This window comes from Haemaphysalis longicornis, unplaced genomic scaffold, assembly GCF_048455015.1.
Source record: "Haemaphysalis longicornis isolate Haplotype H1 unplaced genomic scaffold, Haemaphysalis longicornis Haplotype H1 scaffold_9, whole genome shotgun sequence".
Lineage (NCBI taxonomy): Eukaryota > Metazoa > Arthropoda > Arachnida > Ixodida > Ixodidae > Haemaphysalis > Haemaphysalis longicornis.
The window spans coordinates 9,904,251-9,930,046 of NW_027526460.1; the positions used below are offsets into that span (position 1 = coordinate 9,904,251).

The following is a 25,796-nucleotide window of genomic DNA, read 5'->3' on the forward strand; positions in this document are numbered from 1 at the left end:
TCCGGTTTCGACCAGGGTTTAATTCCAACACAGGCGCAGCGACGGACAGTTTGACTCGAACGGCATCCGTGAAGGCTCCATGACGGCACCGTCCTCCAAGGTGGTAATCAGGACGCATACATAGGAGGCGGTCTGCACCAAGAGGCAAATCACGTTAAAAATGTTACGTTGAGGGAGATCACCATTCCTTACCGATTGCAAACAGGGTTTAATGATTTCAAGACAGGCGCAGACATGAACAGCTCGACTCGAACGGCATCCGTGAAGGCTCGATGACGGCACCGTCCTCCAAGGTGGTAATCAGGACGCATACATAGGAGGCGGTCTGCACCAAGAGGCAAATCACGTTAAAAATGTTACGTTGAGGGAGATCACCCTTCCTTACCGATTGCAAACAGGGTTTTATGATTTCAAGACAGGCGCAGACATGAACAGCTCGACTCGAACGGCATCCGTGAAGGCTCGATGACGGCACCGTCCCCCAAGGTGGTAATCAGGACGCATACATAGGAGGCGGTCTGCACCAAGAGGCAAATCACGTTAAAAATGTTACGTTGAGGGAGATCACCATTCCTTACCGATTGCAAACAGGGTTTAATGATTTCAAGACAGGCGCAGACATGAACAGCTCGACTCGAACGGCATCCGTGAAGGCTCGATGACGGCACCGTCCTCCAAGGTGGTAATCAGGACGCATACATAGGAGGCGGTCTGCACCAAGAGGCAAATCACGTTAAAAATGTTACGTTGAGGGAGATCACCATACCTTACCGATTGCAAACAGGGTTTAATGATTTCAAGACAGGCGCAGACATGAACAGCTCGACTCGAACGGCATCCGTGAAGGCTCGATGACGGCACCGTCCCCCAAGGTGGTAATCAGGACGCATACATAGGAGGCGGTCTGCACCAAGAGGCAAATCACGTTAAAAATGTTACGTTGAGGGAGATCACCCTTCCTTACCGATTGCAAACAGGGTTTAATGATTTCAAGACAGGCGCAGACATGAACAGCTCGACTCGAACGGCATCCGTGAAGGCTCGATGACGGCACCGTCCTCCAAGGTGGTAATCAGGACGCATACATAGGAGGCGGTCTGCACCAAGAGGCAAATCACGTTAAAAATGTTACGTTGAGGGAGATCACCATTCCTTACCGATTGCAAACAGGGTTTAATGATTTCAAGACAGGCGCAGACATGAACAGCTCGACTCGAACGGCATCCGTGAAGGCTCGATGACGGCACCGTCCTCCAAGGTGGTAATCAGGACGCATACATAGGAGGCGGTCTGCACCAAGAGGCAAATCACGTTAAAAATGTTACGTTGAGGGAGATCACCATACCTTACCGATTGCAAACAGGGTTTAATGATTTCAAGACAGGCGCAGACATGAACAGCTCGACTCGAACGGCATCCGTGAAGGCTCGATGACGGCACCGTCCCCCAAGGTGGTAATCAGGACGCATACATAGGAGGCGGTCTGCACCAAGAGGCAAATCACGTTAAAAATGTTACGTTGAGGGAGATCACCCTTCCTTACCGATTGCAAACAGGGTTTAATGATTTCAAGACAGGCGCAGACATGAACAGCTCGACTCGAACGGCATCCGTGAAGGCTCGATGACGGCACCGTCCTCCAAGGTGGTAATCAGGACGCATACATAGGAGGCGGTCTGCACCAAGAGGCAAATCACGTTAAAAATGTTACGTTGAGGGAGATCACCATTCCTTACCGATTGCAAACAGGGTTTAATGATTTCAAGACAGGCGCAGACATGAACAGCTCGACTCGAACGGCATCCGTGAAGGCTCGATGACGGCACCGTCCCCCAAGGTGGTAATCAGGACGCATACATAGGAGGCGGTCTGCACCAAGAGGCAAATCACGTTAAAAATGTTACGTTGAGGGAGATCACCATTCCTTACCGATTGCAAACAGGGTTTAATGATTTCAAGACAGGCGCAGACATGAACAGCTCGACTCGAACGGCATCCGTGAAGGCTCCATGACGGCACCGTCCTCCAAGGTGGTAATCAGGACGCATACATAGGAGGCGGTCTGCACCAAGAGGCAAATCACGTTAAAAATGTTACGTTGAGGGAGATCACCATTCCTTACCGATTGCAAACAGGGTTTAATGATTTCAAGACAGGCGCAGACATGAACAGCTCGACTCGAACGGCATCCGTGAAGGCTCGATGACGGCACCGTCCTCCAAGGTGGTAACCAGGACGCATACATAGGAGGCGGTCTGCACCAAGAGGCAAATCACGTTAAAAATGTTACGTTGAGGGAGATCACCCTTCCTTACCGATTGCAAACAGGGTTTAATGATTTCAAGACAGGCGCAGACATGAACAGCTCGACTCGAACGGAATCCGTGAAGGCTCGATGACGGCACCGTCCTCCAAGGTGGTAATCAGGACGCATACATAGGAGGCGGTCTGCACCAAGAGGCAAATCACGTTAAAAATGTTACGTTGAGGGAGATCACCATTCCTTACCGATTGCAAACAGGGTTTAATGATTTCAAGACAGGCGCAGACATGAACAGCTCGACTCGAACGGCATCCGTGAAGGCTCGATGAAGGCACCGTCCTCCAAGGTGGTAATCAGGACGCATACATAGGAGGCGGTCTGCACCAAGAGGCAAATCACGTTAAAAATGTTACGTTGAGGGAGATCACCATTCCTTACCGATTGCAAACAGGGTTTAATGATTTCAAGACAGGCGCAGACATGAACAGCTCGACTCGAACGGCATCCGTGAAGGCTCGATGACGGCACCGTCCCCCAAGGTGGTAATCAGGACGCATACATAGGAGGCGGTCTGCACCAAGAGGCAAATCACGTTAAAAATGTTACGTTGAGGGAGATCACCATTCCTTACCGATTGCAAACAGGGTTTAATGATTTCAAGACAGGCGCAGACATGAACAGCTCGACTCGAACGGCATCCGTGAAGGCTCCATGACGGCACCGTCCTCCAAGGTGGTAATCAGGACGCATACATAGGAGGCGGTCTGCACCAAGAGGCAAATCACGTTAAAAATGTTACGTTGAGGGAGATCACCATTCCTTACCGATTGCAAACAGGGTTTAATGATTTCAAGACAGGCGCAGACATGAACAGCTCGACTCGAACGGCATCCGTGAAGGCTCGATGACGGCACCGTCCTCCAAGGTGGTAACCAGGACGCATACATAGGAGGCGGTCTGCACCAAGAGGCAAATCACGTTAAAAATGTTACGTTGAGGGAGATCACCCTTCCTTACCGATTGCAAACAGGGTTTAATGATTTCAAGACAGGCGCAGACATGAACAGCTCGACTCGAACGGCATCCGTGAAGGCTCGATGACGGCACCGTCCTCCAAGGTGGTAATCAGGACGCATACATAGGAGGCGGTCTGCACCAAGAGGCAAATCACGTTAAAAATGTTACGTTGAGGGAGATCACCATTCCTTACCGATTGCAAACAGGGTTTAATGATTTCAAGACAGGCGCAGACATGAACAGCTCGACTCGAACGGCATCCGTGAAGGCTCGATGACGGCACCGTCCTCCAAGGTGGTAATCAGGACGCATACATAGGAGGCGGTCTGCACCAAGAGGCAAATCACGTTAAAAATGTTACGTTTAGGGAGATCACCCTTCCTTACCGACTGCAAACAGGGTTTATTGATTTCAAGACAGGCGCAGCCATGTACAGCTCGACTCGAACGGCATTCTGGACGTCTCGATGACGGCCCCACACTGCTCGGCGGTGGCCGGTACGCATAGGCAGGAGGCGGTCTGGAACAAAAGGCAAATCACGTTAGAAATGTTGCAATTTCGAAGGTAATCACGGCTTACCGAATGCGGGGACCATGATTACGCCTGGCAGGAACGGGAAGGGACGCTGAAAGGCAAAGTAACAGACGAACAGCCACAGAACCACCTTTATTACCAGAACACCTCTGTACAAAACACGCGTCGTCGAGCTCAGTAGATAGGACAGATGGAGACGTGTACCTGCCTAGCCAGATGAGTAGTGCATGTTTGCGGGAAGGAGCAAGTGCAATAAGACACGACGCAAGGGTCAGGGAAAGGGGAGGGCGGAGGCGGTTCCGGACGCGAACCTGAAAAGGAACCAAGGACACCAATTCCATCACTCGCCTTTGCCACGACCCCAATTTGGAGCCGCGGACCGCAGAGCTGCGTTCCGTGCTTCAGTGATGCTCGTTGAAGGTGGCGACTGTATTCCGAACGCCGCGCGAACCGAGGACGTGCGAGCGGAAAGCATTATCGAAGTGCGTATACCTCGGCTACCGCGGCGTTCGGAAAGGAAGACCGACTATCACCACAACCTAACGGGGCTTCCGAGCTGAGTCCGACGCTAGAGGCAGTGGCGAAGGGCTCCAACACCGCCACTGCGCCGCTGTCCCGAAAGCTACAGCCTAACGCTCACCGCAAAGTTTTGGCGACAGTCGGAATCCCTGCGTCGCGACGGCCCAGGAAACGTCCGGCTCCGAGGCTAATTGCGCTCGGTTAGGAAAATTCAAATACGCAAACGTTCAGCGTCGCGAAAAAAATGATACGAAAGCCGGTTTCGTGGGCACGCCGCACTTCGCACCGGGCCTTCAGCCACGGAACTCACCACTTGGAAGAGTCGTCGGTGAAGACTGTGAAGCAGCATACAGTGAAGGAAATCCGTGAGGCCCTCGTGGGTATTCGCTTGTCGGAGCGAGCCGGTTGGGAGCGGGGATGGCACAGGCACAACTAAAAACGACTGAAGGAAACGAAAACGACAACACTTATGGCATTAAAACACCTCTTAGCGCGAACCAAACTTGCCCAATAGACAGTATACCGCGTGAAAAAAAACTCACCTGTCCATCGCCGCCGTCACCGAGCCGCCATCTACTATGCGCCCGATGCGCAACAAGCAGGCTGGCGTACCCCTTCTTCTAAAACGCGCTTATCCTGGCGTTACAGAGCGCTGCTTTTGGTCGGCTACCGCCTACCCTTCCACTCTTTCACATCGATATCGTCTTCCAGAACATTCTGCCAGTTGTAAAACAAAACGAAAACGTTATCGCATCAAGTCGCAGCCGCGCGGCCACCGGAGCATGCATGACAAGGCATATTATGCTGCGTCACGGAGCAAGATAACCTTCTGGCTTGGTGGTTCTTCATGTCGGCTAGGGGCTTCGGCTGGCGCGATTGCACGGTCCTATCGATCATGCGGCCGTTACCGGCCGTCTTCCGCGGCTTTTGAAACCGAATAAAAAACGCCACGTCTTGAAGAAACAGTCGACTGCGCGGGAACACAAATGCTACTGCGTACGAGTCATTGATTCATTGATTGATTGATTGATTGATTGATTGATTGATTGTAAGGTTCAACGCGCCGACAAAATGAAGGCGATGAGGCACGCCGTATAGTGGAGGGCTCCGGATTGATTTTGACCACCTGGGGATCTTTAACATGCGCCGAAATCTCGTATATACACGGGTGGTTTGGCTCTCCGTATCCACTAGAAAAGCGGCCGCCGCTGCCGGGACTCGAACCCGCGTCCCCGTTCTCAGCAGCCACATGCTCGTGGAAGCCACATGTGGCTTCCACGAGCATGTTCAACCAGTCCCGTATATATTTTTTGTACCAAGTATCGCACAGCTAAGAGGCCACCTTTTTATCTTCTTTTCCGCAATCGACGCGTGCCTCCCTCAGCTTTTCGTTTTAATCTTTTCCGCAGCCTTCACGCAACCTCCGTTACCTCCCGTCACAGCTCCTAAAGCATGCGTTGCGCCATGGAAATTGGGTTCGATAAAGCATCACAAGTCTTGGTCCATGTCTGGAGAGACAATTAGGGAGGACAGATGTCTGTTTGCGCCCCTGACATTAGAAAGATCAAAGCTCTAGTCAATGTGCAGGGAGAGGCCGCTGTTTGAAATTGTTCCGAATGCGTAAATGCGCCGCGCTTCTTGTGTCCGAACTCCTTCCACTTCTTCAACTCGCGAGCCCTGGCGTAACTTATATGTTATGACCTGAAATAAGGTCCCCGCTTGTTACATTTTTAAATTGGTTGGAAGAGTATACATAATCACCTATCTCGAATTAGGCTTGAAATAAATAAAAAGGACGCTCTAGGCCAATTAAACCAACTGTTTATTCTTATCAGGCATCTTGACGAAGAGACAGAAAGGCAGTTTAGGGGGTCAGCTTTACGGGTGGGGGCGGGAAGGGAGGCTCACAAACACCTCCCCCCCCCCCCCCGATATAAAATCCTGGCTACGCCAATGCTTTTAAAAATCGCAGCCGCATTGTTTCAGTGCTTGACTGCATTTTGACGCCGGAAATGCGCTGAGACAAAGGTTGTAAGTGTGTATGCGCGCGTGTTTATTTTGTGTTATGAGCCCAGCCCAGCCCAGGACATGGGCAGGCCAACGTGTTGAGGAGGATAAATTACAGCGTCAGTTGTTGTTTTAACCGCTGCGAGACCGCGCGAAACATTTCTCAGGCAAGGCAACTTTCCCCTCAGTTGCCTTTTGTTCCCTCAGTTCAATCAGAGTCATTGAAGGACTCTGGTTCAATTGAAGAAATAGCTCCGTCAACAACCGGTCCCATTCATGACCAGTCCTATTGTTGCCCACCGCCGCTCCCCTCACTTTGCAAGGCGTGTTTCATGCGGGTGCGCGCGGCGGGTGGGGGCTTGCTCCCCCTCTAAAGACCTGCAAGGGACCTGCGTCAAAAGCCTGTTCTTGTGTCTTGTATTCCGGCGTGAGGCTGCCTGGTATTTTTCTTTTCTGTCATCTGCACCGAGCGCAAGGAAGAGCGACAACACAGAGCAGCAGAAGGTGCTTTGAGTCATCGAGAAATACACTTGTTGCCGGGAAACAACGATTTCCAAGTCAAATGCAGGTGACTTGAAATATACACGAAAACACGCTTTTAACTATTTTCAGTAAGCATCATGAAGTGAAATTTATTTTAAAAAACAGTAATACTCGAAAAATGAATAGGAATTCACAGTGTTATGCGCAATTTTTACATCCCTGTCACGTTTGCACCGCGAATTCAGCGCTATTGAAGCAGAAAACAAAAATGTGAGAGCTACTAATCAATGCGGCGATCGAATTAACACCTATTGGATAATTTGGTAGATTTGTAACGAACTCACACTTACAGTGAAAGCCAGAGTTGCCCTGCGCATACAACGCGAAACTGCGACACCGCAGTTTCGCGTTATTTTATTTTTTTTTGCGATAGAATGCCCGTTGGCGTAAGTCGCATGCAATGACGTTATTTTGTTTCGTATTAGCCATATAAAGTACAACAGTATTGTTATGGTGATCAGCCACAGAGGAAGAAGACACGAACGCCAGTGCCTAGCCTGCTCGGACATGTGCTAAACCAAGAGGCTGGGTGGCCTCAGATCGACTCTGAGGTGTACATGTATTGAAAAGGAAGTAGCCGAAGCTCTGGCGTTCTTGGTCTGCGTGGATCCTTCTTTTCTGTAAATACGCCTTGTTGGTTGATGGATTGTAGGGTTTAACGCGCCAATGGAACGCAGGCGATGAGGCGCGCCGTGGTGGGGGATTCCGGATTAATTTTGACCACCTGGGGATCTTTAACGTGCGCCGAAATCTCGTACGCATGGGCGTTTTTGCTTTTCGCCTCCATCAGAAAAGCGGCCGCAGCGGCCGGGAATCGAACCAGCGTTCTCGTGCCCAGCAGCACAACGCCTTAGCCACTGAGCCACCACTGCGGGTGTAACAACGCCTTGTAAATACATCTTCGTTTCACGTCTTCCTCTCTGTAACATGTTGGTGGCGGTTGCTAACCATATATCCGTGCTCCTGCCTCGAGCCTATACGAGAGCGGAAGTGCTCACAACCAATAGGTTCAATAGGAGTTTATTGGCATAACTTCCATACAGCTGAGAGCCAGAGGCAGCCAAAAGGCAGGAGCCTATACACCAGAGTGGTGGCTGCCTCCTCAGCTGTATCAGTGTTAACAATATATAGGATATGTGAAAATGATTATAACATATATACAGATGAGGGGTGTTATAGTTTTATATACAGTAGTATATACGGGTGAGGGGAGGTGCAGTGCAGTTGCTCACACATCTCTGTACCACACCAAGTCTTTGAATCCACCGACACTTTGGGCCCTCCTAGCGTCGACAGGCAAGGAGTTCCATAGCTCAGGGGCTTGGATGAAGAGGGAGTAGGAGGCACTGGTGGTGCTTGCGAGGCGCTGCTCGAGTCTCAGTGGGTCCCGTCTTGAACGGCGCAGGTAACCCTCTGGGATGGGACAGTCGCTGTGCAGAAACTTGTACAGGAGTACCCGCCTGGAGAATAGTCTGCGTCCGTCAAGTCGAGACCACCTCAGGGTCTGCAACCGTTCCTCGTAGGGAAGTTTGGTTGTCCTGTCCATGATATGAAGCGCCGTCTTTGACGCTTTCCGTTGAACGGACTCGAGCCGCTTTTGGAGGTCAATCTGGTGGGGGCTCCAGATGGTGGAACAGTATTTCAGGACTGGAAGTACAAGGGCTGTGAACAGCGCACAGAAGGCATGGTGTGGCATGGCCCTTGACGTTCGGGTAATGAACCCCCTTAGCCTGTTAGTTCTTTTGCAGACATAGTCTACGTGAGAGGTCTGAAAGACAGGCTACGATCAAAACAGACCCCAAGGAGATTTGTCTCGGTGACCTCCTGCAGGCGTGGGCCATTGGCCATGTAGGGCACGTCCGCCGGTGTTCGTTTGCAAGATATCCGAAGGTATAGTGACTTGCGTGGGTTGAGGAATAAGCCATTACGATCACTCCATCTGGAAATCTTGAGGAGGTCGACTGCAAGATCTGCCGGTTTTTAGTGGTATTGATAGTGCGGTAAAGTATGTGGTCGTCAGCGTATCTTAGAATGTTTGATTCAATGTCGGACGCGAGGTCGTTGACCTACAGGTTAAATAGGAGTGGGCCAATCACGGATCCCTGAGGCGCGCCCGTTTTCACTGTGTGCCACTGACCAGTACACCCCGGTAGTGGACCTGCTGGCGGCGGTTTGTGAGGAAGGCTGTTATCCATTGCAGGGTCGTTTCAGTTATGCCAAATGCTGGGAGCTTGGTGATGAGGAGGTTGTGGTTAATGCTGTCGAATGAATGCACTGGAGAAATCCAGGGAAAGAACATCGGCTTCTTTGGAGCTATAGAGGGCGCCACTCAGGTCGTGGTGCAAAATGGAGAGCAAGGTTTCACAGCTTCGTCCTTTTCTGAAACCATGCTGGGTGTTGCAAACGAGATTGTTCATTTCTAGGTGTCCGCAGATTTTGCTGCAGATGAGAGTTTCAAAAATTTTGCATAGAATGGAGGTGAGACTAATTGGACGGTAGTTTTCTAGAGCGTTCAAGGGTTTACCTGACCCTTTGTGGACAGGGATAACGTGTGCCAGTTTCCACACCTGAGGGATGAGGGCCCTGGGGAACGTGTAGTTGTACAGAGTGGCCAGAAGAAGGGAGATAGTAGGAGCACAGGCCTTGAGTAGAAGGGGGGGTATGCCACCTGGGCCAGGTGAGGCACTGTTCTTCAGTTTGCAGATGGCAGATTTAACCTCGTTTGCTTTCACCAAGGGAGGATCGAACACAGGAGTGGCCTGCAAGTGAGAGCGCTGGTCCGCCGAGTGGCGGTCCCCATGCGGGGTCGGGCATGGGTTGTTGAGGGACAGTACTACCTCGCTGAAATATACGCCAAAAGGAGTTCGCAATGTCCTGTGGATTGTCAGAGAGGCCACGTTCAAGATGGAGTCGAGTGGCGGTGCTATTTCTCTGCTGGGAGCCGAAGAACTGCCAGAACAGTTTGGGGCATGTTCTGGCCTGGCTGGCGATGTCACAAAGGTATCTCTGGTAAGACACTCGTATCTCCTTTTTTAGCGATCGGGGAAAATGCTTGTATTCAGACCAATGTTTTGGGTCTTGACTTTTCACTGCCTTTCTGAAGAGGCGCTTCGTTTTGTTTGATAATTTCCTGATGGGACCAGTTATCCAAGGTTTAACTTTATTCTTCTTTGAGGTTAGTTTTGACTACGTGGAGTCCTTGCAGGCTGCCGAGAACAAGTCGTAGAAAAAGTCCCAAGGATTGTAGTCCGACAGAAAGTTCATGCAGATGAACCAGGGGGCAGCGGCCACCGAGCGATTCAGAGTTTCGCGTCCGTCCCTGTTGAACAGGAGAACCTGCTTTGAGACGAAGCGTTTGCCTGTACAACCAAGGTGCCATGAAGATGAGATCCCGATGTGGTCGGAGTTTGATATGGGAGGTGTGTCCGATACCGATTGTAGCTGAGCCGGGTTCCGGCAAAGCACAAGATCCAGGGTGTGATGGAGATTGAGATTGCCGCCATGAATGTGTGTTGGGAAGCGAACAACCTGCGTCAGGTTAGCGTACTGCATCCAGTCTAGGAACTTAGCCTCTGTGTCGTTAGTTGGGGTCGGGTCCGCGGAGTTCCAGTTGATATGAAGTTTGAAGTCGCCAGTTAGTAGAATGTTCTTGAAGAGGTCCCCTTGAGCGCCGATACGATCGAAAACCTCACAAAGCTCGGAGAAGACACCGTGCCCCGAGGTAGGGGGCCTGTAGAGTGAGCCGAGTAGCAGCTTCCGACCGCGGCAGTTGAGTTGCGTCCATACCAGTTCGGAATTGGGGCTTTCAAGGTCTGCGCAGCGCGTAGGGGAAAATTTGTGCTTGACGGCAATCAAAACACCACCTCCGCGTCCACGACGATCTTTTCTAAATACGGCGTATACGGGACCAAATATTTCGTGATCCCGGACGGAGTCGCCGAGCCACGTTTCACTCACACACACAGCGTCAGCGGGGTTGCACATCAGGTCGGACTGGAGTTCAGGGATCTTGTTCAGAAGGCTTCGCGCATTGTAGTACTGCAGGCGGAAGGGCCCGGGGTTACAGTGGATATCGCCGGAGAGCAGAAGGAGCCCGACCAGCAGAAAGTTTAGAACCGAGCGGGGGTTGCAGGCAGTAGGCTTAGCGAGCCGGGGCAGGCCTTTGTCGTAGCAGTGTCGGACGGTTGTATGGAGCTCACCTCGCAGGACAGCCGCTTCCTTCTCTGAGACAGGCGTTCTTCGATAGTGCATGAGCAGAAAGAAAACGCACAACGAAGCAGATAACACGGGAGCCCACCGATGATACCCTACGCTCGCGCTCGCGCTACAAACGGCTAGCCTCCTGGTTATAAGTTTAGTCGGGAAATCGACTGCATGATGTCGATGGGTGGTGGACCCACGGCGAAATCAAGCACCGGGACCAATTTTTATTCCCTTGCGAAGTAACAGCTGTGAAAAAAGTGGTTTTATTACCGTAATAGTGTGCAGTTGGTAGTATGAAATAATTACTTGAAAACCTGGTGACGCTTTTACTGCGTGAAATAGCAACATCAGTGAGATCATATGAAAGGTTACAGTGGAACAGTTTGTAAAGAAGAAATACCGAATGTATAATGAAACAGCGCAATAAAATTAGTACATTATTCTGACTTAGAAGTCATGAGGCAGAGGAGCGGTGGACTAAATGTTACAACGCGAATACACTGATTTGAACTATGCTGAACAGATGAAACGTCAGAGGATACGTGTTGCCCCATGAAAAATGCCACAATAAAAACCTGTCGTTGACTCCTCGGTCATAGGAATCAGTAAAACACGAAAATAAAATGTGCAGCGAAATCTGCAGTGAAACGAACATGATTCGCGGGTCAGCGGCTGTCTTGTGGGTGTGCTTGGTGAGCGACGTCCTGCTGGTGGGTCGCTTCGGCAAAGGTGCGACCACTTTGGTCCTGCTTCGTGGCGTGTGCGGCAGACGGTAGCGTTGCGACGAGCTCAGCTTGTGGAACGCGAGAAGCAGAGTTGGCAGCTTAGGCTTTGACGTGCGAGCGCATTCCGCTTCCCGCTGGCGTTTCTCTTCGCACCAACTCCGTCACCTTCGCAGTAATCGCCCGTCGGCGTCGTTGCCTTGACGCCATCCCGCTGAGCAGTGACGCAGCTTGCGCTGCCCGACTGAGGCGCCAACTGTCGGCGCTTGTTAGCGTAATAACGCACTACTTCGCTTCACCTCTCCTAGACGGCAGCACCGTCCGCGTCAATAAAAGCTTTTCTGTCGTTTCTCCTGCGTTCGCTGTACAGGCGTCATTTCCGTGATGGTAATGACGTCGGTAAAATCATTGTGTATCCTGGCATAAAACACTTCCGTGTTAAAATAGCTGTGAACAAAATCCAAATATAAAGACCATAGGGGCAGGTGAAGGAAAAAGCGCCGAGCTTTGATTAAGGCTCATTTGCTAAAAGCTGTTTTTGGCAAATATGGAGCATGATTCTAGATTTATTAGATATCTGCAGTCCCAGCAGATGGCACAGCAGTGTGAGCACGTCAAAATTGAACTTCGCGAAACTCCACTTGGACAGGAGGGCAACCGCGTGAAATGTGGGCGGGTTAGACAGCAGAGGCAGTTACGGGGCAGTGGCGGCAAAACACTATCGTCTTTCTACGACATTTGCAGCGACGCGAGCAAATGGGGTCCAATTTTTATAAAGCGAAAGCTTTCTCAGTGGGACCGATGGCGTCCTGTCTAAACACTAGTGCATTTCCCCATAGAGCCGTAGGTCGAACCAAAAGCCCTGATAAGATCTCTGGACACACGGTGTGTGCGCCAACCCGGGCTTCCATTGCGTCAAAACTTGAAAATCGCTAAAAAGGAGTGGTTCTGGATAAGGCAATACACGCATCGATCATGAAGAAGGAGTGAAATGGCACATTTTTACCTAATAAACCACGTAGGGCTCGTAGATGCGTTTGCTTAGCGCGGGAAAAATCGTCGCATGGGTTCGCTTCGTTTGCTATTGGGGTTTTGGACGCACTTTCAGTGAAGGTTGGGTGCACTTTGAGCGAAGGTTTTGGCGCACTTATGATGTTCGAAAGCTTTGGCGTTTTTGACTTTGACTTGACTTGACTTTTGACTTGACGAAAGCTTTGACTTTCTTTTGAAAGGGGTGGTAAATTTTTCTTCTACACCACTAGGAGTTACAAACCGGCCCACATACCGGCCATGCCCACTGTGCCCATAACCAAAGACCCTCGGAAATCTTCTGTTATGGGCCACTGCCACTTTACTGGCAAAGATGCCGCGAATAACGAAATGCGCTTGCTGGATGCGGGGGCTTCGTGCGACTTTGGTGTCGTTAGGCTCACTGCTATGTATGACGACGTTCAAGCAGCCCGAAACGCCCACTTGTGTTGCAACCAGCGCATTTTTAAAATGTACGTCCAGGATGTGACGAACGAGATAAATAAGACGCGGGTTCGATTCCTTGCCGCGGCGGTCGCTTTTATGATGGAGGCAAAAAAGCAAAAACGCCCGTGTGTACGAGATTTTGCCGAACGTTAAAGATTCCCAGGCGGTCAAAATTAATCCGGAGCCCTCTATTACAGCGCGCGTCATCGCCTGCGTTGCGTCGGTGCGTTAAACCGTACAATCAATCAGATATTAAAAAGAGAAATACTATCCCTGAGGGGTGCGGCGTGGACTTCTGCGGAACTTTAGGTTACTATTGGTTGAAACTATTGGCTGTCTCGAATTTAACGATAAATTTCTCAATTGAAATCGGTAGATTGGTTTATTTAGGCGCAGCTTTATGTGAGCCATGTTTATGGAGCTTCGGCCAATGCCCCTATATATTCGCTCACATATTCGCTCACTAAGTTATAGATTAACTTTTCTGCCAACGTAAACTGCGCCTCCCGCCAAGAGTGCCCCATAAGGAGTTTGCCCAGGGTACAATCGCCGTAAAAGAAGCTAGGACAAGTATTACTTCAAAGTTACATATAGAACTATTGAGGGTTAACAAGCGTACATGTCGAGGAAAAAATGTTAGATAAACGTTAAATTAATTCATACTTGTGGCAAAAAAAGAAAAAGTCAGTACTTCCAAAAGGGCCCTGAAGGGGAATAATGAATAGGGCCTGCATACACAATGCCATTCGTTTCTTCTTTTCTCCAAAAGCCCTCTCGGGCTCAGCAGCTTTGTTTCCCTTTATTACCAGAACTGACGTCTCAGAGCGACGCGGTGCAGTTACAGCAGCTTCTAACTCTATAACACATTAGAGAGCCTATGGGAAGTGTTCAGCCCATTCAATAATAAAAGGAAAAAATAAAGCTATTGAAAAAATTAGCAGTGGCTTAGCTCGGCTATGCCAGGATATACGCAGCGTGAGCTAAGGTTCAGCTGGTTATTCTTAGGTTTCCTGGTTGTCTAAGATCAGCTGATTATCATGCTTACTGCTGCTAAGATGATTTCCAATCCAATCCAATCCAATCCAGTCCAGTCCAGCCCAGTCCAGTCCAGTCCAGTCCAGTCCAGTCCAGTCATTGCTCCTCGCGCATGCCCAGCACGGCTCTCCAGAAGCCACGCGAAACGGCTATCAAGCGGCTCCGGCGCAGCGTCAGACTTGGCTACTGCGCAACCGAGGGGCACAGCTGGGCACGCGACGGCGCCAGTGCTTCTGCCACGGCTTTGATCGTCTCTCCTCTGGAATGCGCAGACCGGCGAATGTGCAGACCCAATTCTCTACACACCCGTACTCCAATTGGATTGGATTTCCAATTCAATCCAATGCAATGCAATGCAATGCAATACAGTGCAATGCTCCTCGCGCTTGTGCAGCACGGCCCTTCAAGTTCCACGCGAAACTGCTCAACCTCGGCCAGTGTAGCTTACGCTACAGAAGGAAAGAAAAAAGGAAAAAAAAAAAAAACACGTTTGCCGAAACCCGGGATCGAACCAGGGACCTTTAGATCTTCAGTCTAACGCTCTCCCAACTGAGCTATTTCGGCTGAATGTCTGTTATCCGGCTCTGATAAACGAGTTTCAGGCTGCCGTCGGTCGGCTTCTGAGGTGGGCAATCGAATACGTGCTAATTTCACTAAAATTTACACAAATATGTTCGTGGCGACATATTTGGCGTATTTACAGCTTTATTTCGCTCGGGTTGGAAATCGGCCCGGCGGGGATTTTCCGCGTCGCTATCAGGAAGCCGTGCTCATCGGGATCGACGCTCGAGCCAAAAACCGTCGAAGACACGAGTGCAATGTGAGGCCGGGTGTCCCTTGTTATCGGCCCGTCCTTGCTTCCGATGGCTTCACGCTTCGTCACTTGGTAAATCGCAGCAAGTTTGCCTCAGGGCAAAAGCGGACTATGCCTGCGTCCTACAGAAAATGGCACGAGTTCTTGGTTTTACATGGAGTTTTGTGGGCCATTAAAAAGTGCACGAGGAAGAAGGACAACAAACAGGGGGGCACTAAGCTCGTTTACGTGCTTCGAATGAGAAAGCATTATCGCAATGAATATTCGAGAGTCAGCCGTAGGCCCCTGACGTCAGCTTCCATCTTCTTTGGCAAATACTCCTGAATGGGTATGTAACCACTCCGTAGACCATTGGGAAGTCAGTACTGAGGAGCTACAAATTTGACAGACCCTGGATGGAGCAGTAGAATGCCACCAGGGGCAGCCGAAACTATCTTACATTCAAAGTACGTAAGCAGTGTAGCTCGGAAGCCATGTTTAGTGGGGTACTGGAGTCTCGTTAAAACCTATTGCAGCTGCGCCAACTCCCAAAAAACGAATAAGTGCTACATGCTAAGCGCTTCGAATGCCGGCTGCAGGAAACCTGTACGGGCGTCGGTCAGTGCTTCAATAATGGTTAACTGGCCTCCACAAGCAAAATAAATAAATAAATAAATAAATAAATAAATAAATAAATAAATAAATAAATAAATAAATAAATAAATAAATAAATAATCAGTATAGTTATGTGCACGGAGGCAACCGATGGCCGTTTACACTCTGGCAAACATTATTATATACTCCAAACCATTTAACGTGGACGAAGTACGCACTATGTACTATGAAACATGAGAAAAAAAAATGGCATGAGATCATGAAAAAAATAATTCGCTCCAAATAGGTCAGTGAGGATAGTAATGATCTAAAAGTAAAAATTTTGTCTAATTTTATTTCTTGCCGTAGTCGGGAACGATATGGAAGGAAATTTTCAGTGTTTCTTTATTAGCGAGACCGAAGCCTCATCCATGAATTTCTGTAAGCGTGCCCTCAGTCTACCCACTAGTTTTACTTTTCGTATGGCAACTAATTTTCATATCCTCCTCTTTTCCTTACTTCCCTTTTCACCGGGTGTTTCTATATCTTTTATGTTGCTTTCTTGTATGCCGCGCGTGCGAGAAACTGCAAAGCAACAAAAAAAAGTCGCACTGTCTTTGTAGGTTTACTAGCTTCTGCTAATATCAAGAAGGAGAAAAGAGAAGAAAGCTTTTACATGTATGGGGGAGGAAGCACTGATGTTGCCGAGATCTCAACCGCTCTTGGAACCTCACCAGAACTAGTATGTTCGTCAATGCGAAAAGGGGAAGCTCTCGATGCTTTAAAGCTTTTCCTGTGTGCTTCGTTCGTGCCCAGAATATATAACAAGTATTTTGATCTGCCTTGTAAACAGGGAAAAAAAAAACGTACGCTGTGCCTGCCAGGGATCGAACCTGGGACCTTCCGCGTGTTAGGCGGATGTGATAACCACTACACCACAAGCACCGCACGCGCGCCTTTCCGGGACGCTACTTCCTGTACATACGTTCCAGCTTTGCCCATATCCCACCAAAATTAGATAAAAAAAAGCCGTATTGACTTGCATACTTATCCCTGCTGGTTTCTCTCCGACGCTGCATCAGGACGAAGAATTTAAAAGAGTACCTATCAAACGGGCCCCACTAACCCACACGGTCAGTCCACGTGAGTGCACAACCCAACCCATTCCGATGAACAAAGCGACGAACCCTGCTTTTACTTTCTTCACTTCTCTCTGTCCCGGTCTGTGTTACACAACGCAGTTGTTTGCGAGCCTGGACGGCGACGAAGGGAGAGCACGTGGCAAAACATGAGCGGGTCGGCACGATTATAGCGCCGCTGAATGATTGCACCCGCATTCCGCTTACGCAATCTTCTTTCTTTGCATTTTGTTCCAGCATTCACTTTGTCAAAGCCCATTCGTTTATCCTTCCATCTTTCACAAGCGCAGCTATGGCTAGTGTCCAGATAGTGACAACGCCTGAGTTCGGAACAGCGCAGATGAGAGAGGGATATATTTTTAAACACGTTATTGCACTCGCGTTTACTCTCTGCCCGCTCCGTGGGGTAAATTCGCTCGAAGTATACGCTGGCGCCAAGTATATCTGAGAGAAGAAACTACGCCGGTGAGGTGGCGTCTCTATTTGGGTTTCCGCGCTAATAATAACCCCAGTGGGGCAGGCTAGTGCTCCCATATTTGGAGCCGCGTGGTGCAGCTCCCGATGGTCACTCCGCGCGTCTGGTGGGCGCAATGACTGCTGCAGCACCCTTTGCTGGCCAATGCTCTACTTACATATGCAACCAACCGCCCTTGCCTGAGTCAACGGGAACAGTAAATGTGGCTACGCGTAGGGGGAAAAAAATAAAGCCGTTCCACTCAACGTGAAAGCTGACGGAAGTGCAGAGAAAGTGATTCGCCATAATGGGTTGTAGCGCCATCATCCGATCACTGCTACCAGCCAAAACAATTCAAATTTCCCTCCTCCGTAGTACTGGCGCACCCCCTCCCTCAAAATTGGGCGATCTTTTCGGATTCCAAGGCTGCCTTACAGAGCTTACGCGCAGCCCTGCGCTACGGCCCACTACACCAACTGGTGACAGAGATAAGAGAAAAATTCCATCAAGCCATGACAGGCGGCCATGACGTAATTTTCCAGTGGCTTCCAGGTCACTGCGGAGTCATCGGTAACGTGCTGGCGGATGAAGCTGCCCGTACAGGCCATGAGAGCGACCGCACCATTCTGCTTCCGCTTTCAAGAACCGATGCCACCAGGACGCTTCGCTCCCTTGCACGCAAGATTACCATGCAGCAATGGAATACACCGGACTTTTCGAATCCCCGACTGTATATTCAGGACCCCCTTCTTCAGCGCCGTATTCCGTATGGGCTGTCTCGACCCCAGTCAACTTTACTTCGTAGACTGTGGTTGGGAGTGACCTTCACGAAAGCCTACTCCTTCCTCATCGGGATGGCCAGCAGCGCCCACTGTGACGCCTGCGGGGCGGAAGAGACTATAGAACATGTGCTGTGTCGCTGCCCCGAATACTCGTCGGAGAGGAGCGCGCTTGCCACCGCGCTGAGCCGATTGGACAATCGACCATTTACGGTGGAAACTATTTTAAGTCATCGGTCTTCACCATCGACCTCGCTGAAGGCGACGAAAGCCCTTTTACGTTTCCTGAGTGAAACTAACTTGCTTCAAAGACTATAGTGCCCGAAACGGGACTAGAGTGCGCGCTTTCCCACTCCTATCTCTTCCTCTTCTCCCCCCCTTTTTATTCCCTGAGCCCCATCCCCCCAGTGCAGGGTAGCAAACCGGGCTCTACACCTGGTTGACCTCCCGGCTTTTCCTTTCTTTTTTCTTCTGTCTGTCCTCCCTGAAACAGCACCAGCGGGAGTTTTGTTCTTTTTGTGCTTGCTTTTCCTCCCGCACGTGCCGGCGTTGCACTGCCACTTTTTTTCGCTTACTATCGCAAAAGCCAACCCAACGAGCGTTCCGAACTAAATGAATGCGGGTGCTGCCGCTTAATTACGCACATTTTGCCTCAAATGTGCCTGCAGTTCTTTTGCGCTAAACAACGGGGAGAGGCATGACAAGCACCAGGGTCTCACGAGTTTCGAACGGTTGTGACTATTTAAACCGAGCCCTTGATTTTCGAAGCCTCTACGTGGGACGCCGTACGACGGAACGCTGTTTCGCGGCCCGCTTCACCACCACCCTTTTCCCTCTCCCTTTTGCTCCAATAAACGTTTACTACCGCCTGATTCTGGCAGTCGTTTGACATCGACCGTTACAGCGAGCTACGACGACAAAAAAAAAATACTTTAAGGGGGCTTCTGGTGTAGATCTAACTGCGCTAAGACGGGACAGTGTTAAGGGTAACAAACAGGGGCTTTGTGTTCCCCTTCATTTTGTCGCGTCTTAGCGCTGTTCAGTCCATGCAATGAACCAACTGGCCCAGCTACAAACACTCGTGGGCTTCTGGTGAACATGAAATGCCTTCCGTGGTGTCCAGTTCATCATCAAATATTCGTACGTGTAAAATATATTTGCCGGTTCGAACGTCATACATTCAACCGGTCACAATTCTTAGGCGGTGAGATGGTATCCGTGCGAGATTTTGTCAAGTTTTATAGCCTTTTGCAAGGCTTACCAGACGGGAAAAAATTGCCATGGCTTGTGGATTTAGGCGGCATTAAAAAAAGCAACGCAACAAAAAAAGAAAAGAACAGAGGAAACAGAATAGTAATGCTGATCCAGATCATGATTCTACTCATACATATGTCGCCTCCCGATGAGGGGGTTTACAAAAAATGTAAATTTCAATCTATTGCCAGATATAATGGGTACCCACGCACGCCCATGTGACGCGGGACCACGCTGCGGCGGATCGGTTCGGAGCGTGCGGAATTTGCGTTCAACGTGCAGTGGACATCGCCTTGCTTGTTTGCTTGCTGTTTTCTTGCTTGCTCAGTCACAACCTTCATTATCGCATCTCACGCAACCTGCAAACGAATCCCGTGGCAAGTTCCTTTTTTTTTCCCTCCCTATTTAGACAAGAAACTCTTTAAGGGGCTGTTAAAATTCGAAGTTTGACAACTGATATTTGCGCTGAAGCTGCGCGTACGGATCTACTTCACAGGGTAACGTCGCGAAGATGCGGCGGTTCTGCGCCGTATAACGAAGCAAAATAAATTGTAGGCGTGCATCGGGATAAAAAATTGGCCGCGTACTGCTTCACTGCAAACTGGATAAGTTCAAGATAAGTTCAAGATTTCATGGATATCAAGCTTTAAAAAAACATTTTGTATTCTCGTATTATTTTATTTGAATGCAATGAATAAACTGACTAACACTCCACGCGCTCGCGTACAACAGATTTGTTGATTTCAAGGGAACATTTCCAAATTAACATAATCTGTGGCGTGTTTGCAGTTGGCTCTCCAGAGGTTTTCTTTTGTACCCTTTTCTGCGTTGTTTACAGGTGTCTCGTTCCACGTTGTTTCCTGTATACGAGTGCGTAGGCATGCGTGTGAAAAACCTTCCCGCGGCGTCACAACGAGTGTTCAGGAAACTTAGGTGAGAATAGAGAGCGTACGAGGAAGTCGAAGCGATGTCAACAGTATATACGCTCCCTAATTCAAGGACTGTTTTTCGTCCCCGTCAGGTACGAAGCTGATGTAACAAGAAGTTTGATACATGCGGTGTAATGAAGAGAGAGAAAGGGAGAGCGACAGCGGGAATAAATCTTTATGTATCAGCATCCACATGCGGCTAATAATGTGCAGCCACGGACAGACGAAGTGCGAACACAAGAATATGAACCAGAACTTGAAAAAACGAAAAAAACTCCCACCTCCCCTCGCGGGAACCCCTGTGTAGATGCGACGCATAGGGGGTTCACGTTGCAGCGTTGGACAGCGGAGGAACGGCGCTGGAACGATGGAGCGGAGCGGCGCAGGCACCGCGTTTTCTAGCGCGCATAACGGTGAGGGGACGCGCCGGCGCTAGTGCGTCTGCCGCGGCTATGACGCAACACAATCCAACACAATCCACTTTAATCCAAGCCAAGCCAAGCCAAGCCAATCCAACCGAATCCAATCCAATGCCCCTCGCGAGAGAGTGTTCGCTATCGGAGAGGAGAAGGGGTGAGCGGCGGAGAGCGAAGCTGGCGCAGCGAGGAGAATGGGGGAGGGGCGGACGCCGACAACAACGACGCCGACGCCGGATGGAGGGACAAGGCGGGTGAATGAGATGCGTGGCATCAAAAAATACTGTTCTTGCAGGTCCAATAATGGCGCGCTACTCGCATATTTGGAAAGCCACATTTCTCAACTTTGTTGCTGTACTTAAGCCGCGCGTCAGTTCGAATTACATGGAAAGAAATCGCTCTATTTGTCTTTTTGGGCTCATATTTTTGTGATCGCGTTTCATTTGTCAATGACCGTACGCGCTTAAGTACCGTGTAAAGCGCCAGAGACGTGCTTTCTATTAACGTACTGCCGGAAATTGAGGGTGCTGGCGTGTTATTTATTTATTTATTTATTTATTTATTTATTTATTTATTTTTTATTATTTATTAATTTTTTATAAGTATAATCTCGACAAACGGAAATCGCTTAAACGGAATTGCCGCTTAAACGGAACAGTAGCCTGTAAGTTGGTTGGTTTTGCATTCAGATAACGTAAAAAAAACTGTCGGTAATCGGAACTAAGATTTCTGCGTCACCGTGCAAACAGAACCAGGAATGGAACTTGTGAAACCCATTGGCATGAGAATCAGCTTTTTACGGTTGCGGCTGTTTAGTTTTGTTTTTTGTCGCCCTCCATGTTTTTTTTAGCCTCAAGCCTCGTCTCGTTAGGAGTCAGCCGTGTTAGCGCAACGAATGCAACATCGCAGTTCTTGTTCCAGTCGTTCGGTCTCGATTCAAGGCGCCGAAGTTGCAGGGCTCAGCTCCTGCCGCCTCGTTTGTGCCATTGTAGTGCTTTTCGCGCTTCATTACCACGTCATCGTCTTCTAAATTCGGTGGCACGTAAGCATTCGCGAAGTTGAGATGCAGTTGCAAGGACTCAAACAAAAATAATGGACGCAGTTTGTAATGCACAGGGACTCGTTGTGCCAAATCAACTTTGTGAATGGTGTGCCTAAACCTCTTGTAGTTTTCTTGCTTTCTGAAAAACTATCAGCTACATTCACCTTCTAGTGCTTAGAGTTCCATGAAATGGTATTAAGAGTGTGTACGCACATAAATTTGCCCTTTCACACATCTATCTCAGTAAACGAAACTCCGGTTCAACGGAACTAATTTTTACGTTCCCTTGAAGTTCCGTTTATCGAGAGTCTACTGTACTGCCAATACCATTTGGGATTTTTGCAGGTAGGGCGACACAGTCGTTTGACATACACAAAATACAAACGTGGTTTTCGTTCATACACAAAAACAAGGGTATAAACATGCGATTCAGGTTTTCTATATGAAAAGCGAACTTAACATATCAAAAATAAAATCTGAAATCCCAAGCGTCTAGCGTCACCGAATTCACGGAAACAAAGCATCAAAACACAAGCAAATTCAATGCTGCATGAGAAACAGACAGAAATTTGAGGTCACATGTTACAGCTGCGCTTGAAGAACAAACCAAACCAAACATTTTTAGCGGGGCTTTCTTATCACAAGGACTACTCAGTAATAGTTAGCATTATAAGTGAGCTAGAGAGAAAGAAGGAAAACCTTGTAGGCGCATTTGATTAAATACTTAGGTTCAGTCAGTTCAATCTCCTCGGAGCTGCTTTAGTTAACTTGTTTCATATAAGCGGTTCTCAACTAGCGTTAGGAATTGTTCCTGGATGCGCTACCAGTAATCAACGAGCGCATACCATTCCACTCTCCTATAGCAGTGAGAAGAAGGCGTATATAAGGCAAACGGTGCTATAATTGTATTCTTTAAGGTTAAGTCTGATTATGCCGCGGCCTCGTTTCTATGGTCATAAGATACTTCGAAGTATCAAGGTTTAGATTTTTATGAAGGAGTTGGCAGAAGAATTTTAAACGCGATAGTTTCGAACGATTCTGTAGGGTGGGGATTCCCGCGTTCCTCAGTAGTTCCACTGGAGAAGTAGTTGTGTCGTACGGATTATAAATGTACCCAATTGCATTTCGTTGTATTTGCTCCAATTTATTTATGTGTACTTTAGCATGCGGGAACCAGATAGAGTATTCGACTAAGGATCTCACAAAAGCGTGGTAGGCTAATTGCTTTGTTTCTAGTGATCCTGATCGAAGACGTCTTCTGATGGAAAACAGCCTTCCTAGTGCAGCCGATGCAATATGATTTATTTGGGCATCCTGTCTGAAGTCTTCCGTAAAGATAAGTTCCAAGTATTTTTGCTGGTGCACCGGGCTTATAGGAATATTATACATGTTATAAATGTGTTCGTGCCGTTTTTTTTGTCCTTGTTATTGATAAATGAGCGCATTTTTTTACATTGAGCGACATTTGCCAGACATTACACCAGTAATAAACGGAGTTTAGTGCGGATTGTAATATCAGATGGTCGTCTATGGTGTTGATTTCCCGGTAAATTACGCAATCGTCAGCACATAATCGCATATATTGGCTGTAATACTGGAAGGCAGGTCATTTATATAAATAAGAAATAAGATTGGGGCCAGGACGCAACCCTGGGGAACTGCGGATGTGAGATGTGTTAATGTTGACAATTTGCCATTTTATTCTACGTATTGCGAATGGTTGGCTAAGTAGTTTTTATCCGGTGAATTATGTCGTTGCCGCCCATAACAGATTCAAATTTTTTTTATTAGCGTATTGTGGGGTACCCGATCTAACGCCTTCGAAAGGTCCAAGAAGATTACGTCAACCTGGTTTTGGTTAGATATATGCTCACAGACATGTCGTGTGTTAGCTCTACAAGTTGGGTTACTGTCGATGGTCCCTGACAAAAATCGTGTTGGCAAGGCGATACGATATGTCCACATTCTAGGTGTGTAGTTTTGTGCTTAAGGATAATGTGCTCAAGCAGCTTGCTTACTGAACAAGTTAAAGAAATTTTCAAGAGTAAAGAAATCATCGGTATTACGAAGTTGTTCCGAATTATGCACCAGAGGTATGTTTTAGAATATTAGAATCTTCTAAAAGCAACACTTATTTGAGTTTCAAGTCCGGGGCTTGACCGTGTTTCTTTTCTGTCGTGTTTATTGTCAGCTTTTTCTCTTTACAGCGATTCTGATGCCTCTAGAACCGAAGTTCACAGGAAATGGCTAAGATAACGTTCTACAGTGCTAAAGCACTGCTGGTGTAAATGCTTAATTTGCCACCGAAGTCAGCACACCAAACACCAACCCCTCACGATTCACTCATTCCTCAGAGAAAATGCGCTAGACCGGGTCCGTTCATCCTTAAGTCACGGCATACGGCTGGGTACTTCATGAAAGGTTAGTAGTTAACAAACGGGAGATTATGCTTCCAATGAGGCACGTAGGAAAGTTACGGTCCTCACATGGTACGCCAACTCAAAAAATTAATTCATGAATTTCAGGTGTTCGTTTACTCCCCTGCGCAACCATCGACCACAACTAGATGCCCAGGCCCAAATTTGTCGCCCCGAAGGCGACGCAGTAATCCGAACTAGGCACTAAACACGGCGAGGTCGTGGAACGACCTCAGTGAGCGTGACCGTGCAACGATAGTCACGTTGCTCGCGTCCCAAGAGGTATACGACGCTCTTTGAGAGAGGGGACCTTCCAGCCTCGGTAGCCATTCGCACTGGGAAAAAAGCAGCTTTACGTAACGCGCGCCTGTTGTTGTTGGCGACTGAAGGCCTCGCTCCTCCAGCAACAACAGGAACCTTCTGAGGAGCGGGTGAGAGGGGGAAGAGGAGGGCACGGCACGTGTCGAGGTGAAGATACAGAGATGACACGACCGCCAAGGAGGCAGGAAGGCACCCCTGGAAAAACAAAGCAAGAGACCGGAGTCAAAAGGGGCGCAGCAGTCAGGTGCGGCGGGAATTACAACCCCCCGCAGCAACCACCCCTAAAAGCAACTTCTGCCTACCTCTTCTTTCCCACTCCTTTCCCAGTTGAGACATTGGCTCACTGCCACTTTCCCTGGTGACGTCATTCGGTGCGGGCCGCTCAGAAGGACACATTCCCGCCGTGACAGGCGAGTGCTGACGCACGCGGATGGCCTTTCTGGCTAACGGCACTAGCTGCTGGCAGCCTGGCCTGGCGGTGGCGTGAAGAGTATCATCACTTTTATTGACGTCACGCAAAGCTGTCGCGCGGCTCAACTGTCGCGCCCACTGTCGGAAGCGAAAACAGGCGGCCCCGGACAAAAGCTCTCGGGTGCCGCTGCTGTTGTCGCCCTCCAGGCAGCGGCTCGCATATCGCAGTCCGCTCGAGCGTGCATTGTTCGCAGGCCTGCGTGCGTGACCTCCTCGTGCAGGAGGCATTATGGCGGCAGTGTTCTCCTCGTTGTGTCATCTGCACGCGATGTTTGGACGCGAAGCGAAGGGAAGAGTATTTATCCGGTGCGGCGATACACACGGAGTCCCAACAGCTACGCCCAAAGGTTTGAATGAAGAACGAAGCCCCTGCGGGAAGAGGGCGACTTCACGCGGACGGTTGTGCTGCGGAAAATCCGCGACCATTTCTGTTTTGTTTCCCGTAAACAAACAATTATTTAAGGCTAGTTAATCACCTGCATGAGTTTCGCTTAGGTCGAAAGTGTCAATGGGAGAATTATAGCCGCGCTGAGGAACGACTAGATGAGAATCTGTTCTTTGCGCGGCCCCCGCTCACCCAAGGAGAAACAAATAATTTACCATCCCACCCTGAAGAATGTTGAGAGAAGCGCGAAAGTTAAAAGTGCGTCCAACCTTCGCTCTGAGTGCGCCCAATCGAACGTTCAACGTCCAGAGACCCAAGTCGCAAACAAAGAATGAACCCACGAGACGATTTATTGCGCACTAAGTAAACGCATCTACGAACGATTTAAATGTATATATCGATACGTGGTTTATGAGATAAAGGTATACTATCGTACTCCTTCATGATCGATACGTGTGTTGTCTTATCTATAACACTAAACTT

At 49.0% G+C, this 25,796-nt stretch overlaps 1 protein-coding gene and 2 non-coding genes across 3 annotated transcripts; all 3 read right to left on the bottom strand.

Annotated features, from left to right (window-relative positions):
• Window positions 1-14,748, bottom strand: LOC144153797 (uncharacterized). The gene is made up of 23 exons (XM_077685525.1): window positions 4,876-14,748; window positions 4,644-4,775; window positions 3,860-3,905; window positions 3,667-3,799; window positions 3,474-3,606; window positions 3,281-3,413; window positions 3,088-3,220; window positions 2,895-3,027; window positions 2,702-2,834; window positions 2,509-2,641; window positions 2,316-2,448; window positions 2,123-2,255; window positions 1,930-2,062; window positions 1,737-1,869; window positions 1,544-1,676; window positions 1,351-1,483; window positions 1,158-1,290; window positions 965-1,097; window positions 772-904; window positions 579-711; window positions 386-518; window positions 193-325; window positions 1-132 (listed from the first exon to the last, which is right to left on the bottom strand). The coding sequence occupies exons 2-5, from the start codon at window positions 4,680-4,682 to the stop codon at window positions 3,582-3,584; spliced, it is 243 nt and encodes an 80-aa protein (XP_077541651.1). The 5' UTR covers window positions 4,683-4,775; window positions 4,876-14,748; the 3' UTR covers window positions 1-132; window positions 193-325; window positions 386-518; window positions 579-711; window positions 772-904; window positions 965-1,097; window positions 1,158-1,290; window positions 1,351-1,483; window positions 1,544-1,676; window positions 1,737-1,869; window positions 1,930-2,062; window positions 2,123-2,255; window positions 2,316-2,448; window positions 2,509-2,641; window positions 2,702-2,834; window positions 2,895-3,027; window positions 3,088-3,220; window positions 3,281-3,413; window positions 3,474-3,581.
• A 62-nt stretch (window positions 14,749-14,810) lies between these two features.
• Trnaf-gaa (transfer RNA phenylalanine (anticodon GAA)) lies at window positions 14,811-14,883 on the bottom strand. Its single transcript has one exon. It is a non-coding gene; the product is annotated as a tRNA-Phe (tRNA).
• Window positions 14,884-16,578: 1,695 nt separating this feature from the next.
• Window positions 16,579-16,651, bottom strand: Trnav-aac (transfer RNA valine (anticodon AAC)). The gene has a single exon. It is a non-coding gene; the product is annotated as a tRNA-Val (tRNA).
• Between the last annotated feature and the right edge of the window lie 9,145 nt (window positions 16,652-25,796).